Here is a 17,982-nt window from a genome sequence, read left to right on the forward strand (position 1 = left end):
CTACCTGGTCTTTGAGGTCCCTTCCAGCCCAAACCGCTCTATGACTCTATGACTATACCGGAGGCTCAGTAAGAGAAGGAAGTGTTCTCTTGCTTCTCTGGGGAAGTAATAGACTTCAGACCTTATACTGGAGCTCCTTTACTACAGCCATCAGCAGAACGTAATTTTCCCAGACAAACCTGACTGTGCTTAGGAAGAAAATCTTATCAAGCATTGATGGTGACTCCAGAAACTACTCAGAGCAGAGCAACACGCTGCCAGCAAATGGCAATAACTTAGACTGAAGTATTCTGATTAATTTACCATGAATATTCAATGAACCATTGGATCTTTCCAGTGAGTGCCAGTGGCAACAAATAATTCAAGCAGCTGTTGTTACAACACCTTGCACAGTCATGGTGTGTCACTGCTGGATGCTGCAGCAGCATGTGTAAAACAGATGCAGCTGCCAATTACCTATCTGAGCAGATAAGGAGCTCTGTGCAGCCTTTGGGTAGCATCTGCTTATTTTGGTATCTGAAGTTTTCCATTTCTGCTGCAAGACTGAGTGAGAGCCATCATTTCTCCTGCAGTTTGTGTAGGTATTTTCTGCTGAGCTGGCAGAAACATTAATGATAAAGAACATTCAGGGCTAGCAGTTCAATAAGAAGTTTCGCTGCAGTGGATAATGGTTATTCTAATTTGTGGCTGCACCACACACTTTCTTGTTCTCATTTGTTCTTCTTTGGTGGCCATTTTATTGCAGCTAAAGGAAATCTCTTCAAGGGGTTTTCTCCCTCACAGAAAGCTCAAGTGCTACAAAATTCTGAAAATATTCTTTTATTTGTGGAAATAATCTTGACATGAAAAAGTTGAGCAAAAATATCCCACTTTTCTCATTAAATAAATAAAGGTCTGTCCAAATTGCTTTCCCATCTGTATTTAGTATTTGTCACTTCCTCTATGTCTTTGAAGGAATGTCTAGACAAAGAGCAGTAACAGTAGCTTTTGCTCATACAATACTATAAAAGGCACTTTAAATGAGCAACTGAATGCTCTAACTAACTTTAGCTTTAGGGTTCAACAAATATTACCGATATTTTTGGTAAAAGAGATAAGAACATAAATATCTTGTGAACAAGGGGCAGGACATTTATATTAAAAACATCATTTCACTAGCTTTACTCCTAAATAGTCATCTTCATTTCCCTTCTCTTAGAATAACAGACTTGCATTTGATCTTGTGGCTACAGATGGGGCGTAGGTAACACCCTCTGTCCATTTTGGAAGCCGAGAGGCATGACTGAGCCTAGCCTGGCTCTGCAGCATGCAAACAGCTCCAGTTCTTACAGTGGGCCATAGGAAACTAATCTAGAGATGTGAGACCAAAGCTTTGCATCTGAGATCTCCCAGCTGTTTGCTTCTTGTTAGGCACTGATTCCACACAGCCCTCCCTGGATGCTTCCAGACTGCATCATTTTTCTGTACAGGCATAATGAACACAGCCCTGTTGTAATTTGGCAGGACTTGTGAGCTTAATTCAAACCATTCCGTGCTGTTATAGCTTCTGGTATGTGTAATAGGGAGAAGGTCTGCATTAGTGAATGTCTTCTAAATTGCATGGTCCATATTGCTCTCATGTGTTCTGCATTCAGTAACACCAGCCTACTGACTATTTCGAGCCATGAAAAATAGGTCTCCTCTTTTACACAACTTTCTCTCTTAATTCACTGACTGGATGACTGGTAAACAAAACACAGACAGAATTCCAGCTCTCAAAGCTGGCAATTGGGGTCCGGCCCAGACCAAATTCTCCTTAAATGTGAAGGGTGACTGCTGAATTTGTCTCCAGGCTTAAACTCCCCAATGCCTGTCATTGCCATGTTGGGTCAAGCCAAACCCATCACTGTCTTGAAACCAGACAGATTTTCAGATCCACTCCTGGCAAACAGCACTCCTGTTCATCATCATGACTGTGGGTCACTGTTTCTGTTTCCTTCATCTTTTTGTTCACCATTCTTGGATAAATACCTGGACAATTTGCACAGCTGCTAAACTGGTTCACTGCCCACACTTAAAAGCCAGTCACCAGGTTGTACTATTTTTGTATATGTTCAAAGAATGTACTAAATATCTTATTTAAAGGAGTATTTCCTGACTCTGGTGCACCCCAGTGGCTACTTCAAAAAAATACTTTCCAGGCTTTCCTGATTCTAGTTAGGCTTCACCTTCTATTGACAGAAACTGTATTGCAGCTACTTCACTGCACTGGATAAACTACATTTTGCTTGTCAGTTCTTTTGCTTTCCTATTCACTGGTAAAACAGCCACAGAAAGGATAAAAGATCAGAATTATGTTGAAGGATGTTAATTGTTGAAAACATCAACCTCTCCACATGAAAGAAGAGAAAGATAAAGACAAAGGATACATAAATACTCATTCTGAAATGTTTGTTCAGACCTGGAATATGAGTCTGAACCAAAAAATAAAAAATAAAAAATTAATGGCAATGAGCAATTCTGAATATAGGTATGAAATTTTAATATATGCTGTTTATTATGCTTGGTTTTCAAGAAGCACTGGGGGAAAAATAATGACCATGAATTATTCATGACAGTTGCCATATTTGCTTTTGCAAAGCCATCAATAACAGTTTGTATCATGACATTAGATTATTTGTCAGCTTGATTACACTATGAGCACAGAGGCGGGAAGGGGGGCAATTTTTTTTCAGTTTCTTTTTTCCCTGGATCACGAGTTTAATTTTAGAGTGAAATTAGAATTGTATTTAATTTCCATCCCAAGAAGAAATAATACGATTTTCCTTACGTTCACCGAGGATCACAGAGGCATTTCCCAAGGATATTTTTGTTTTGCCTTGGTGTAATCAGTATATGCTTAGAGAACTGGAGGACCTAACTGTGATCAGTGAGGTCATAACCTCTGCAAGGAGTGGTTGATGGGGATTTGTATAGGCAATAGCAACTAAAAGTCAGCTTTGTGTCTTCTCTAACAATACTGTTAAAAACATAGCAGAATTGCACTATAAGTTCTGGTTAAGTATGACTATGCATGTTCTCCCCGACATGTAAGATAAAATCTCTCACTAGCATGGTTGTACACTACCAAAGGTAGCAATAACCTGTACTACAGATGAATTCTCTGTACTTGTTTTTCCCATCCAGGTTCATTGAATTAAAAAGCAAATGGCAGACTATTAATGCAGCGGTGTCCTTTCTGGGAAAGGAGCATGAAAGAAAGATACAGAACCAGAAATTATTTTTTGTCTTGTAGCAATATCATTAGCTATATGTCAAACAAAGTGATAATCAACATTTTTAAGAGGTTGTACATGAAGGGAATTTCTTTGTATATGACTGAGATGATCCTTACTACAGCTTGCATTGTATATTTGTTTTCTCACTTCACCTTCCTCTTCCTTAGTCCAATACGTGTTTTTATATGAGTAATTGCCCATAGTGAACTGGATGACATCAACTGAAGCCTTTCTATAGATCTCCTGATTCCAGAGAACAGTGTTGCCCAAATAAAGTTTTTATGACTTCTTTGTTTTACAACAGGACGATGCAATTTCATTTCAAATGATATTTCAACTGATTTCACTTTGGATCTACAGCTAAAAGAGTAAACCAATGTAAGTTTTGAAGGGATGCCAGCCTGCAAATGTTAAGGATTTTCCCAGAATATTCTGTTGTCATATTTTTAATAATCTAAAAGATGTTGTGAGGGATTTTCTCCCGTACCATGCGTGTATAGACAAGTTCCGTTTCAGTATAAGGACTGAGTACATGTGATCAAATCTGTTTTCTTCTATCAGTTTCTCAAGGAAGAATAAGAATTTAAAGCACCTGTCACACGCATTTACCCAGAAAGCTGTGTAGGATGCCAGGAAACAGAATGGTGACAATACAACACAGCCAAGTGTGTGTGTGTTGGGGGAAGAATAACATATAGTCATTGGAGAAAGAATGTGCTTACAGAAAACCATACTGGAAGGAGTACCTTTTCCTGGTGAAAAATTCTGTAGCCATTATGACTAAAGGGTTGAATCACTGCATGTTCCAGGATAACTTCGAACTGATAACACAAAGTACATCACTACAGTATGCGTTAAATCTCTGGATCTCACTGCAACATGATACTATTGGGGAAAACAAGATAGCATATTTAAGGTAAGAGGTAAGCCTCTGAATAAAAAAAATATTAACCAGAGTGCTTTTCATACTCTTTATCTTTGTTTCTCCCAAGAGGGAGATCTGGGAAACAGGCAAACCTGTGGGGTCACGGTGCTCTTGTTGCAATACAAGAGATGGGATAGATGGTGGTTGACCATCCTTCCCCACAGTGGTAAATGCTGCATCTAGATTCTTCCCTCTGTACAGGAAAGAGCTGCCACTGGCTAGCATTTCAGGCAATAGTACAGATAAAGTGGACTACAGTAGGACCATGGCTATTTTGCTGCCCCCTGTCCACACAACCCCTTTCCCTTTCCAGCAGACAGCTGATTCGGATGGCTGCCTTCACTGCCTATTTCTGTCAGTGGCTCTGTTTATCTGTGATATGACCAGAAGCTTTAATTAACAGAAACCTAAGAGAAGTGAAAGAAAGTTAGAACATTAATGGCCTACATCTTTACGCCTATGCTTAAATCTTCCCAAAAGATCTGAAGCTATTACAAAACTACTAGGAAATGGACCTCCTTAAGTATTACGAAAAGATCTTTTGTTATAGCTCAGAATTATTGCCTTTGAGAGAGAAGGGCAAGACATACCAGAAAATCTCTTAACACACTTCCTCTTTATATCAGATAAGCGGTCTATACAAAGCTGAATAGACATCTTCCTTCCACCCATGCATCTGACAAGAACACAAGCTCAAGAAAAGTTAATGGTTACTGCCTACTATGGACTTGATAATCCTTTTGGGTCCCTTGCAACTCAGGATATTCTGTTCTGCTTTGCTATAGGCAGAAAAACTCAGAGAGTTCTAAGTTGAAAACAGAGCCTCTGTAAAAGCTTGTTTTGGAAATACATATTCTAAAGCATTGGCACTTTTGCTAGCTGCAAGAGGGATTTTAGCTTTGTTCCCTCATGTAGTCCCTGCACCATCCCTTTAATTTCCTTGCAAAAAGGACAACTCCTCTAGATCCCACAGTGGCAGATTTTCTCTCTTCTTCCAGTGGAACAGAGAAAGGGGAAAAGGGTCACCTGAGCTACTGGCAGCAGGATCTAGTAGTAGGGCTAGGTATGTATAAGCACTTGTATTTGCACTGGCTGGGGCAGGTGCTAGAGAGTGCAAGCTCGGCTCGAGCTCTGGCTCCAACAGCATGCTGGAATCAGAAACATTTCCTCTGTGGTCAGACGCTCCGGACAGCACAAAAAACAACAGGTCTTTCACTGTACCCCAGGCTGGAGCCAGTGTTGGCCCTGCTTTTTCAGCCCTACCTTCCTCCAGCTGACATACTAAGTAGCCTGTTTGTAAGTCACCTGAGACCTTGATTTCATTCTTGAGAAGCCCCGCGAATAAGCCTATTTTAACAGAGGCATAAAGCAAAAGCAAAGCCCAATCTACAGTGTAGATCCATCCCTTTAAACAAAACAATTGTGTTTCCCTTATAGAAGGGTTCCTGTAAACATGAAGAAAAAGAGGAGTTTAAAAGAATCTGATGCGTATTGCTTTCTTCCAAAGTTAAAGCAAGAATAAATTTCCAATGGACCCTCCCACAAAATATTTACACTATGAGGAGTTTGATGCATAAAGCAAAACCACGCTGTAGAGAAGCAATTTTTCACTCACCCTTTGGCCAGTGTTGCTATGCCAACATCAGTTAACTTCATTCCTACACCTACAAGACATCAAGGAAACAGAGTTTGTGTTACATTAGAATTTCTGCAGTATTTTCAAATTCAAAAAAGCCATATATAGAAGCTTTAAGTATTATTTCCTGATTCATTTTTTTTTTCATTTTAACTATTTGTCACCATTTTTTGAACATTTTAAAGTACCCCAATTAGAACCAGGATGTTTATGCTCTGTATCACTAGGAATTTTCTAGAAGTCAAACTCATTACAGTAATTTACAGATAGCAAAGTGACAAAGAGAGCATAACTTATTTCCTGTCTGGATAGTCACTGGCAGGGGGGGGATACACTTTCATCACTGCATTTTAAGAAAGATTTAGAATCTTCACGTATGCACCTGCCATGAGATGCCTATATTTATTTACGGGTTTATGTTTTTGGTGCTTTGCAAACTTGCACCACAACGTTTATCAGTAAGAATTTCACATTTGCTTTGCTAATCAACCTGGTCAGTCAACCTTGTTTTTACTTTTTGGATGAGAAAGCCCAAATCCCTTTCTACTTCAGTGTTTCCAAAAATTTTTTTTTTTTTTTTCATTCTGTCCCTTTGTTTACTTCTTTATAGGCAAAAAACAGTTCTGTAGTATGCATTTTGTCTGTACAGGAAAACAATGGTCTCAAGACCATTTTCCTTGGAGAACACTCTCACAAATCCCAACTGGTATGCCTGAAAAATGCAGCCAAATATTCAAATGACAGGATGACCATAGAGGAAGGTTGTTTCTCTTCAGCAGCAGCAGGTATGTTGTCCTTTTGTGGCAACAATCACTGTAAACAATCATTGTACAGGTTCAGATACCATTTCTGTCATTTTCCTTCCCTCAGGCTAGGATGTTGTTCTTTCTTCTCCCTTGTAACTATTTCAGGGGCCTCATTTAGATGTTGCTGATTCCTGCTTTTTCATGTTAAACAATATGGGCAGTTTTTTAAGATTCCGTATTTCTTTAGCCAGCATCTGCCTTGCTCTGTTTCAAATATACATATGCATATTGTGTTGGATACAGGCCCAGCATATGAGCAGGAGGAGGGAGTCACACCAAGAAGAGCATAAGGGCTGCATTTAGTGTACGTGAGGAGTGCACTTCATCACCGTTCTTTTTTGGAAGGAATCTGCTTTTTCAAACCCAGCCAGGACCCAAATGTGGAGCAGTTGACACGTATTTAAATATAACAAAAAGTGAACGAGTAGGATGTTATTAAAAACTGAAATCTTTAAACCACAAGGCATTTCATTAATGTCTGGGAGGTGAGATAATAAGCCAGATGACTCAAATTGAGTGTTCTGATTTACTGAGAAGACGTGGAAGGACAACTCTCCCATTAAGAGTGTAAGATTTATTTTTCCCTTTTCCAAACTATTTTCTTACAACAATATAAGCTAGGTAAAAATTCCCTTTCTCTGTTGACTAGATAAATGTCATACTACTGCACAGGCCAATACATGTTTGCTGCTGCTACCACAGTAGGGAATTCATGCATTTATTTCTATTCCCTAGGGTAGCACACACACACATAAATACAGTGCACTCAAAACAGGCTAGAAAAGTAAATATTCTTTCTCTCTCTCATATTTTTCACTCTGACCTGCATGAGATTCTTTATAAAAAGAGCACGTGCTATTTGAACAGTCTGAAAAATCTACACTTGTATTACTTCTCTGTTTGCTTTGCCAAAGGCACTTGCAAAGAGTAAGCCTCAGTGCCTAAATGATACTGAAACAGATTTCAGTGAAAATACATCTGATGTCCCCATTTAATAATTTGTCTGCCTCCTCTGGCACTATAGTAGCTTAAACTGCAATTTGAAGAATTATAAAAAGTTTTGTATAGCAGTTTGTTTTTAATCTTGAGGGATGGTTTTCATGAAACTAATCTTGTAGAGTTATTGTTATGTAGTTGTATTGCTGTGATGTCTCTGAGTCCACACACAGCCCTATATCTTTACTGTGGCAGCCATCACATAAACATTCACTGAAAATTCCAGTTATGAGACATTCTTGTTTGCATAACAGATTCAGATTGAGCATTGCTCCCAACTTCTTGCTGCTAAATGGCTCAAACAGTAACATACCGATGGAGAGGGAATCAGAGTGGCACACTACTTCTTCAATAAGGCACAAACAAGGATGACAAGGGCTGTGGGAAGTTACGGCAATTAAAACTTTTTCATCATGGTATCACAGAATGATTGAGGTTAGAAGGGACCTCTGAAGATCATCTAGTCCAACCTCCCTGCCAAGCAGGATCACCTAGAGCACATTGCGCAGGATGGCATCCAGGCAGGTTTTGAATATCCCCAGAGGAGACTCCACAACCTCTCTGGGCAGCCTGTTCCAGTGCTCTGTCACCCTCATTTTCTTCATAATCCCTGCCTGCAGATAGGAGGGACTAAATGCATCTTAGATGTAGCCCTTACATTTAAGTGGGTCCTTCCTGTTGTTCACAGGAATTACACAGCTGAAATGTGATGAGTCCCATAGGATTTTGTCCATAAGAAGGTGGAAAGGAATGTGAAAGAGGGAAGCACAGCTGGTGAAGGAAGAGGTAGAGCCCCAGAGGCTGGGAAGATCTCCAAAAAAAAAAAAAAAAAGGAAAAAAAAAAGAGAGTGCTAAAATCATTAAAATTGCACTACAGAAACTGATTAATCTTATCAAAAACAAAGTAGATGAAATGCATTAAACTATTATAGGTAAAATTCACCTTCTTGCAGAGGATAAATGCCAGTCTGATGCATGACTTAAGTCTTATTCAGATATATTATGAATACAACAGCCTCGATAGTATTTTACTGTGCGATCGCTGTAACTTTTGGCAATGTTCAACAAGAGTCAGGTTGTATCTCTTTTTCTCATGCTGCTAGAGAACATACTTAGGATTTTCATGCTCCAAACATTCACTTCCTTTTCACTTTTGGTATGCTACTGTTTCTGCAAAAGCTCATAACAATGCCTATAGCCAACAGCACATGCTGTTCCCAGATCGGGTTGTGATGTACATTAACAATTTAGCTCTATGCTGCGGACTGCTCTCTAGTGCACTTGGAAGGCTCCTGAATTCCTGGTAAGATCATCCAAGAAGGCCAAACCAAAAGGCTGAGAGACACAAACTCCTGGAGCTCCTGGGGTGAGGGGTGAATAATATATCATCTATGGGATTAACAAGACATGGGATTTAAGAGTATTGGACATCTATTGATGGGAGAGAATGATGGCATGCATACACAGCTCCATGAAACATGATCCACAGTTGCCAAACTAACAGTTTCAAGCCATAAATACACTCTGCATAGCAGAAAGCAGATTTGTCAGATTGGACACAAGATGAACCACACGAACACAGGAATACTGCTTCTGCATACAGCCTGTGTAAGGCAACCCTGTAGTGTAGTCTAAAATCTCCCAAGCAAAACCAGTTCGCAGTATGCACACCTACGTGCAAAGATGCCCTAACCATATTATCAGTTGTGGTCCAGGGTACTGTCCCCATCTGGAGACTGCCCATTACAAGGATATAGGAGGAGCACATTCAGCACTGTCAATAGGCCACAGAATGCCAAGAATAACATTGCTCAGAAGTCAGTCCCTGGAAGCCCTGAAGCTGTGGGGTCTGACAATGAGTACAGCCATTTTATTGTTCCCTCTCAGACAACTCACCTTGCAGGTCAGTGACAAGCAAGCTCCCATTGGTTTTCTCATACACCCAGTGCTGGAAGGTGCAGCACTTCTGGCCAGCCTCTGAGTCTCTCCTCAGGAAATTGACTTCCTTGCCATCTCTGACAGAGTATTTCACAAATTCCCCAATCAGCTCCTCCTCCACTGTTGCATAGGGGATGTTATTAGCAGGGCGATGAACAAGAAAAATAGGAATGATCCTGAAATGAAAGGGTGAAAAATAATAAAACACACTGAGCTCTGGCAAGGAAAGAGTAAGAAATAGACAAATTAGCCAGTGATCTCAGAGAGTAAATGAACAGCAACCAAGTCTAAACCAAACCAGCAGATCCGGATACGATTCAGGTTTTCTAGGTAGTTTTAGAACATAATCACACTGCGCTCTATGTGCTTATTTCTTTGTATTATTTACTCAGAAATAAACTTTTTCAGAAGCATACTTTCTAATGCTGTCCTACTACACACAAAAATCTAAGCTGTACAGAATAAAAGGTGTATCATCACTTTAGCTGCTCAGTCTGACTGATATATTACTTAGTCTTCCCGAGGTGTTAATTAAGCACCTGCAAAATTGATCCACTCCAGAAAGAGCTTTGCCCAAGTCCTGCATAACTGGAAGATTTCTGACAGGAGATTTCTAAAACCTGACATATTCAAAAATAGCAAATATTAATGATAATGAAAATAACAGCAACTACTTTACCAAACAGTAAGAAGAAATGAGGAAGGTTCTGGAGAGATCATCAGATTCACAAGGCAAATCAGCACCTCTGAAAATCTAGAATCTTAGGATTTTGAGGCTTTGGCAAAGTTTGGATTTAGGCCAGAAAACTTCAGCTAGTTCTGTATGAAGTTTTCAGGAAATTGTAAACTTCACAAAATTTGTCTAATTTTACTAACCTAGAAATCAAGCTGGTTTAGCCAGAAAGACAAATCCAAGCTAGGTCCATTTATATCTAAAGATGCACCATACCAAAATATCAAATAAAATGTTGCTTGGAGTTTCAGGGTCTTCCCAGAGAGAAAGACTGAATATAAAGTGAGAAAGACAATAGGCTGGAAGGAAGTATCTGTTCCACTGGCAACATGAACTTCTTGGTTGCCAGAGCTCCTCCTATCTGGAGAAGCAGTGTGGTACCTTACCTCACAGATAGACTACTTCTGCTTGTGCTTACACTGGGATAACTCAGCATTTTCACTAGGCAGCATTCTAATATTACAGTATAAATCTCCAAAACGAAAACCTTAGAAGTATGCAAAAAAGTGTCATCAGTGTATATTAGAGTGGAATTTAATACTGCTTTGAGGTAATTTTGGAAAGCCATTCAGCTGGAGTTCGTCACAAAACATCACCGTATTTTATCAACTAGCTCACACAAGTTCCTGCCATTATCTCAGAACAGATGGGGGAAATGAATGTGACCAGTTTTACATGAAACAGGTTTCTAGTAGCTTGCTTTCTTAAAGCCAGACTAAAGGAAAAGAAATTGGTCAGGGATTAATAGAAGTGTTAGCAGAACTCCACTGTGCAAGTATCTTAAGTAATCTTAAGACCACAGAATCCCTTTCTCTCTCCCTCCTGTCTCTTTATAAGTGTCTAGCTGCCAGCCCGCTGCTCATTATAGGACAGTGCTTTCTCTATCCTTTTCTCACTTTTATAGTCAAATGTGCATAGATAGGCTAAGGCTGTAGCTTTAAAGCCAACTCTGGAGAATGCAGATTACTTTTCTCTTGCTCTATTTCCCTTATAAAATGCTCCTTTAAATACAAGTTTGTTCTGACAATGAAAGGCTAGAAGAAAGGAATCAAGCCTCAAAATTTTGAAATCAAAAAGCAAGCCAAAACTTGTATGCGCACATCATCTCTTTTCTCTCCTAGCTGCTGTCTTCCAGCCAATTATTTAGAATAAAGCAACTAGATCTAACCTTCTGTGTGCTTGCTATTTATACCAGACTTCTAGTTTTTGTAGAGTGCATGCTCTCTCTCTCTTATTAAAATTAGATGTTACATCCCACACCTAGAGAAATCTCTAAAAAAGAAATTTTACCAGGAACAATATATTTCCAGAAAAGAGGCTGACCTGCACAAATATTTTCGCTTAAAGATTTCACTGCCATCTCCATCACTATTTCTAATGCCGAAAAGGTTGCTTTAAGGAACCTTTCCTGAGGTTGCATTTTAAGTAGTGCTGAAATTAATTTTTTTTGAGAAACCTTTGTGTAGAAGCAGTTACAGCCACAAGGTTTTTGCTCAAATGTTATCATATAATTACAAAAATACTCACTGAAAAACCCTAGGAAACACAGTTCTAAGAATATAGCTTCCTTTATAATGCTTACATAACAGCTTCATTTTTTGCTCTGGTCTGCTTTTTTCCCTCACAAACCCAGTATCATCACACTGACAGTTTTTCCTAAGAGCTGCAAAGAAAATAAAACAGCCATGCCGAGCATGCACACTGCACACAAAGTATCCAAACGGAATTGGTCCAGCCTTCCTCTTCCCTTTTGGTGCTGCGTGAAATGGCTGCCACTGTGAATAGCATGGATATAAATTATCCTACTTAGTAAAGACGGGAAAATAAGCTGCAGTGTGAAAACTGCACGCTATATCTGATTAGCAAAGACTTAGCTTTTTGCAGTTTGAGTCAGGGCATTAAAATGTTTTATTTAACTGTCTGTGGATAGGATCCTCAAGCCAATTGACTTGATTTTTTTATGGACATTGTTGAGAACACAGCTCTATTTTTTTTTCAGTAAATCATTGCAGCTTAGCAGACCTTGTATCATCTAAAAGGAGATGCAGATCTCGCCTGCTGTCAAGCATGTAGGTCTTATCCTTGAAACAAAACAGATGGAATGTCAACCATCCACTGCAGTTTCAACTCTACACAGTAGCTTGACACTGGAACAGCAAATCCTTTGAAAAAGTTCTATTGCCAAAGCTGCAAGGTGTCATCTCCCAGCTTCAGGGGCAGAGATGATTCTGTACACATATTTGGGAAATGGAAAACTTCTGATATGAAATAGACCATTCTGCGGGAATGGTCTTTTCTGGCTTAACTAGAAGAGGGTAGATTTAGATCAGATATAAGGAAGAAATTTTTTACTATGAGGGTGGTGAGGCACTGGCACAGTTTACCCAGAGCAGCTGTGGGTGCCCCATCCCCAGAACTGTTCAAGGCCAGGTTGGATGGGGCTTCGGGCAACTTGATCTAGTGGAAGGTGTCCCTGCCCTCAGCAGGGGTTGGAGATAAATGATCTTTAGAGGTCCCTTCCAACCCAGACCATTCTACGACTCCATGACAAGCCTCATTTTACATAGAAAACTTGCCAAACAAGTAACTTCATACCAACTACAGAGAGATCAAGATTTCTCTCAAGATTTTATTTTTAATGGAAAGTTGGAAGGTCTGACATTCCCTACTGCTGTTACTAGATGATACTAATAGTATTATATTCTCCACCAGCATGACTAATTTCCTCTAAACTTATATTATAAACAGGCCTTTTACTCCTAGATCTCTGCTACTTACTGTCTCTACTCCTTATTATCTTTTTTCTAAAGGAAAGCGAATCTCTCATACCACCTGGATACACAGTATTATTTACTGAGTCATGACTCCAAATGTTCACAGGACTCCTCTTTCTTCTTTAGAAATCATTCCCAGCAATTGGTGCGCAAGTGTGGCACAGGACTGTGTGGCACACATACACATACGTGTGTGTATGCATTGTACTCACTCTGGTACTTCTCCAAAGCCTGCCAAAGGTCCGGCTTCAGCTGCATATATCTTCGCATACTCTCTTGCAGTATTTTGGACATAGCATTCCTATATTATAAAGAGATATCCATATGGAATATTATTCAAAACATTTAATAGGTGAGCTGTTTGAGTATTTCCAAGACAGCTTTTCCCCACAATTCTTGCTTGCAAAGGACTGAGGAACCTTACCTGCAGAGCTAGTTTATAGTTCTTTTGGACTAGATCATCCTTACTCTTGGTCCCATATGTGATAGCATTGTGCACTTTGAGAACGCAGGGATGGCCAGGGCTGAACACTGGTACCAGGCCTTGCATCACTTTACTTCGGAAAGCTCTCCGATGCATGCCTTCACCAAAGTGAAATTCTTCTGTAGCTATTATTCCATGCAGGTTTCCACCAAAATAACTGTCACTGATGAAATCTTCTCTGAACATGAGCTGCATGAATTCAATTTCTTCCACACCTAAAACACAATGCCACTTTGTTCTACACATCCTTCTGCAGTCACAGGGAAAGGGGTGGACATGGGAGGATGAATGTATCTCTCCACAGAGGATTAAAGAGTAGGCTGTATGGAAGGAGAATGCATGTCCTCAATTGTGCTAACATGAAGCTGGGACATCACTCCTCTAAACATAGTTTGTTGCCTCTACTGTCTAAAGCTAGCACGGAGAAAGGGGGTAGCTTAGTTTCATGAGGCGAGAATACAGAAAGTAGCACAAAAATTAGAGGAAAATATCACAAATATTTAAAAACTATAAGAGCAGTTGTAAACTGGAGCTTCAAATGAATGTGAAGTAAGTCAAGCTGGCTGAGAACTAAAGAGACATTGACAGAATACTGAGATCCTTCCAACTCTGCTTTTTTGGGAAGACAGAGACCGTAATAAAGTTAATGTGCAATGTGTTAAAGTGTATGTAGACATGAATTTAAAACTAGAACACAGTTCTGTGCCCACTGTGATCCAAGCGCATTCTTCTGAAGCTAGCCTTCCTTTTCTTTTCAGGAAAGCCAGAGGAAAAAAAAAAAAAAAAAAAAAAGGGGGCTTTTGCTGATACAGCCAGAGCTTGTTTTAACTTTCAGCTTGGAACCTTTTCAGGGAGAGATTCTGTCAACCTGTTCGTACAGGCATGAAAGAGGTCTCAGACATTCTCTGGTATGACCATAACGAAAACTTGCCTCTCCTAGTACCAACCACATTCTCTACGGAAGCTCCAGTGCTGAAGACTAGCATGCTGAACTATTTATTTCTTTACAGTCTGGCACACCAAGCACCAAATGAAAAACAAGTTCATTAGCAAAGACAGAAGAAAACAAGATTTTTATTTCTTACATGATTTTGAATAAGATTTCTATTCTTTCTATTTCTAAAATTTCTACAGATGACCATGTCAATGTCATTCAGAGAGTAACTGATTTGAGCGATCTTTGTATTTGAGTGATCTTTATATTCAAGAGAAATTGGTACAATAATAGTTTTATTCCTAACCATGGACTTCAATGATACCACAGAGAACATAAACCAGAAAGCTCCTTAACTCCACCTACAATTCTCTGTTGATCAGAAGTTATACAGTACTGCTATGTAAGAACACCTTTCTTTATTTTAACAAGGAACTAGATGTTTAATTTTATTCTTCAAGAAAAAGAATCAATTGGCTGAATGAACAATCTGACTTATACAGTGTGTTCAGATATCGGTTCAAATAAACCAATTTGCAATGCACTGTCTATCTTTAGCTGCAGCAGAGCAAGACATATGCCAAGTGTGATTAAACACAAGATAACATATGGGTAAAGCATTCCAAATCTTAATGCCTGTCTGTCTTTTGGAGTAAAGTTACACAGCAGGTGACTTGCAAAGACCATGTGTTCAAACACAACTAGCAAGTTTTTTCTGCCAAAGCAGCTTTCTGTGCACTGTGTGTCTATGTCTCTGTGTACTGTGATGCAATGCTGTTTCACTGTTTACTGCGTGCGAAGTGCTAGTGCATCAAATTAGTGGGAAGTTACACAGTCAGTCAAGTTCAAATCAGTAGTCTTGTCATGGTGTGCACTCCACCTCCCTGCACAAACCATTCTACCCTACATGAAGGTATTTCACCAATGAACCTCCCATGAATTCAAGCGGATTTTATTTTTGATGATATAGCAGAGTTGACTACAAAAAGGAAAAAATAAGTAGCAAAAACACAGTGTTGATTCAACAGCTTGAGGGATTCCCACAGTTTCTGACAAAGTAGCTGTCAAAATGTCTCTCGTAGTCTGTAGGCCAGTGAAATCTTTGAGGTGTTCTGGTCACTGCCTTTCAGCTTGAAATCTAAAAGGGGTGAGGTACTAGAGCTGAAGCCCAGAGCTCATCTTCTCTGTGATTTAAAGAAATTAAAAATCCAATCACAGGCCTGAATTTTGAGTATTCCTCAGTTTTCTAATGAATTTTCACCTGGATAGTATCAGGCACAGACTTTCCAATTTGCACAGTGTGTGCCCTGTACCTTCATAAATGCCCTTAATCCTCAAGAGAATTCAAGCCTGAGTTGTAACTAGCTGCATTCACACCATTCCCCAAAACAATCAGTATTGGTGGAAATCAAACTGTATGGCCTCTTTCAACCTGTACTAGAATTTATATTGTGATGAATTTGTTGTGTGATTTGGAAATCACTAAGGCATCATATCAGGACATGAATATCTCAAACAAACAAAATGTTCCTTAAATTGTTTGTCTCCCCTGAAACAAGAATTTTGTGTAAGCATAACGCACCTCACGTAGACAGAGAAAAAGGCCTGTGTGTTCAGAGCTAGCTGAAAATGCAGCAGCTGCTGAAATGCTGCATCCAACTGTGTGTTGAGCACACAGGGATAAATGCAAGGTATTAAATGTGCAGTGCCAGCTGTTGTGAATGCATGGACTTCATTGCAAGGCCATGGGACTGTCTTTGAAAAACTGTATTGCAAAACTGTTTCTGCTAGCCCTTGAGCTGCCAGTGTCACATTCAACAGCACCTGTAGTTGACACTTCTGAGGAATAACCAAGGGCAACGGAAAGAGCTGCAACTGCTACATTAGTAACAAAAGGCAGAAAAAGTAAATTGAAGGTGTATTACTGAATGGGATGGGTAATTCAGAGACATAAATACAGCTGGAATTCTCAGCAAGTTCTCTCAGAGCTCTCTGCTTAGTGAAAGTGTTCAAGGAAGAGAACTACCACCAGTGTGTGAGGATCACGTCAGGGATTAGACCAGGCAGGCTGCATACACGTGTTGACAGAACGGGCTGATGTCCATTCAAGACCACCCCCTGAATATTTGAAAAGTCGTGGATGTCAGGAGAGGTCCCTAATGAGGAAAGCAAGCATTGCACTCATCCTCAAAAAAGGACAAAGGAACAATGTAGAGAGCTACAGAATGGTCGGCCTCACTTCAGTCCCTGGAAAAAACACAGAGTGAATCGTCTTGGAATATATTTATGAACCATGAACGAGAAGGAGGAAGATAAGGGTTAAATCCTGCCAGACCAACCATCAGACAGTCATTCCCTTCTGTTATAAAATGACTGGATCTGTTGAGATGTGAAAAGGAGTGGCTGTCATTTAACTTGACGTTAGCAAGGCTTTTGAAGCTGTCTCACAATATTCTTGTCTCCAGTTTAGACAAGTGAATAAGTATATGAGTAGAAAACTGGTGAGATCATCAGGCTCAGGAAGCAGTGGTTAATGTAACAAGCGGAGTACCACAGGGGTCGGGTCTTCACCTTGTCCTCTTTTAACATCTTTGCCAATGACCTGGAAGAAGCAATGGAGTGGTTGCTCATAAAAGTTGCAGATGACATCAAACTGGGGGAACAGACAACATGCTCTAGTGCAGGGCTGTCACTCAGGGGAACCTGCATAGGCTGGAGGATTGGGCCAACAGGAACCTCATGAAATTCCACTAGGGCAAATGGAAAGTCCTGCACCTGGGAAGGAAAAGCCTCTCGCAAAGGCACAGCCAGGCTGGGGAACAGCTCTGCTGAAAGGGCACTGCTGGGAGTCTTACGGACACAAATGAACATGAGCCACCAGCGCACCCTGGCAGCAAAGGCCAATTGCACCAGAGCTGTGTCAACAGTAAGACAGCCAGCAGATCAAGAGAAGTGATTATCCTCTTCTACTCAGCCCTCATTAGACCGTATCTGGAACACCGCATCTAGTTTGGGGCCCCCAGTACAGTAAAGACATTCAACCAACTGAACCACTTTCAGCAGTGGGCCACCATGATGATGAGGGGCCTGGAGCACCTGGCATGTGAAGAGAGTCTGAGGGAATGCGGCTTGCTCAGCCTGGAAAAGAGAAGGCTTCAGGGAACCTAACAGCAGCTGGTGCATAAAACTACAAAGTTTATCAAGAAGATGGCATGAAGCTCTGCACAATGGTGCACAGTGAGAGGATGACAGACAACTGATGTAAATTGAAACAAGAGATGTTCAGTTTGGATATAAGAAGAAACTTTTTCACAAGAACAGTCAAGCAGTGGCACAGAGATACCGTGCAGTCTCCATCCCTAGAAGTTTTCAAGATCTTGTTGTATAAAGCCTTAAGCCACTTGGTCTCACCCCATAGTTAACCCTGCTTTGAGCAGAAGATGACCCCCTGGGGTCCCTTCCAACCTGTATTATGTTATGATCCTATAAATGGACAAGA

At 40.2% G+C, this 17,982-nt stretch overlaps 1 protein-coding gene across 23 annotated transcripts in view; it reads right to left on the reverse strand.

Moving 5' to 3' along the window:
- Positions 1 to 17,982, reverse strand: part of ALPK2 (alpha kinase 2) — an 88,991-nt gene that overhangs the window by 48,836 nt on the left and 22,173 nt on the right. For 14 of the 23 annotated variants that reach the window (XR_013942741.1, XR_013942742.1, XR_013942743.1 and 11 more), the window contains 4 exons: positions 13,490 to 13,764; positions 13,278 to 13,366; positions 9,517 to 9,734; positions 5,798 to 5,846 (listed from right to left, as the gene is read on the reverse strand). Coding sequence is in view for 9 of the 23 variants with exons in the window: in XM_080571893.1 (XP_080428019.1) it covers positions 5,798 to 5,846; positions 9,517 to 9,734; positions 13,278 to 13,366; positions 13,490 to 13,764 (631 nt within the window). In the remaining 14 variants the exon portion in view is untranslated. Of the gene's footprint in view, positions 1 to 4,003; positions 4,143 to 5,797; positions 5,847 to 9,516; positions 9,735 to 13,277; positions 13,367 to 13,489; positions 13,765 to 13,823; positions 15,668 to 15,773; positions 17,086 to 17,894; positions 17,967 to 17,982 lie in introns of those variants that run through there. The other 9 variants (XR_013942752.1, XR_013942753.1, XM_080571899.1 and 6 more) reach the window with 6 other exon arrangements.

Source organism: Anser brachyrhynchus (assembly GCF_964034855.1).
Source record: "Anser brachyrhynchus genome assembly, chromosome: W".
Lineage (NCBI taxonomy): Eukaryota > Metazoa > Chordata > Aves > Anseriformes > Anatidae > Anser > Anser brachyrhynchus.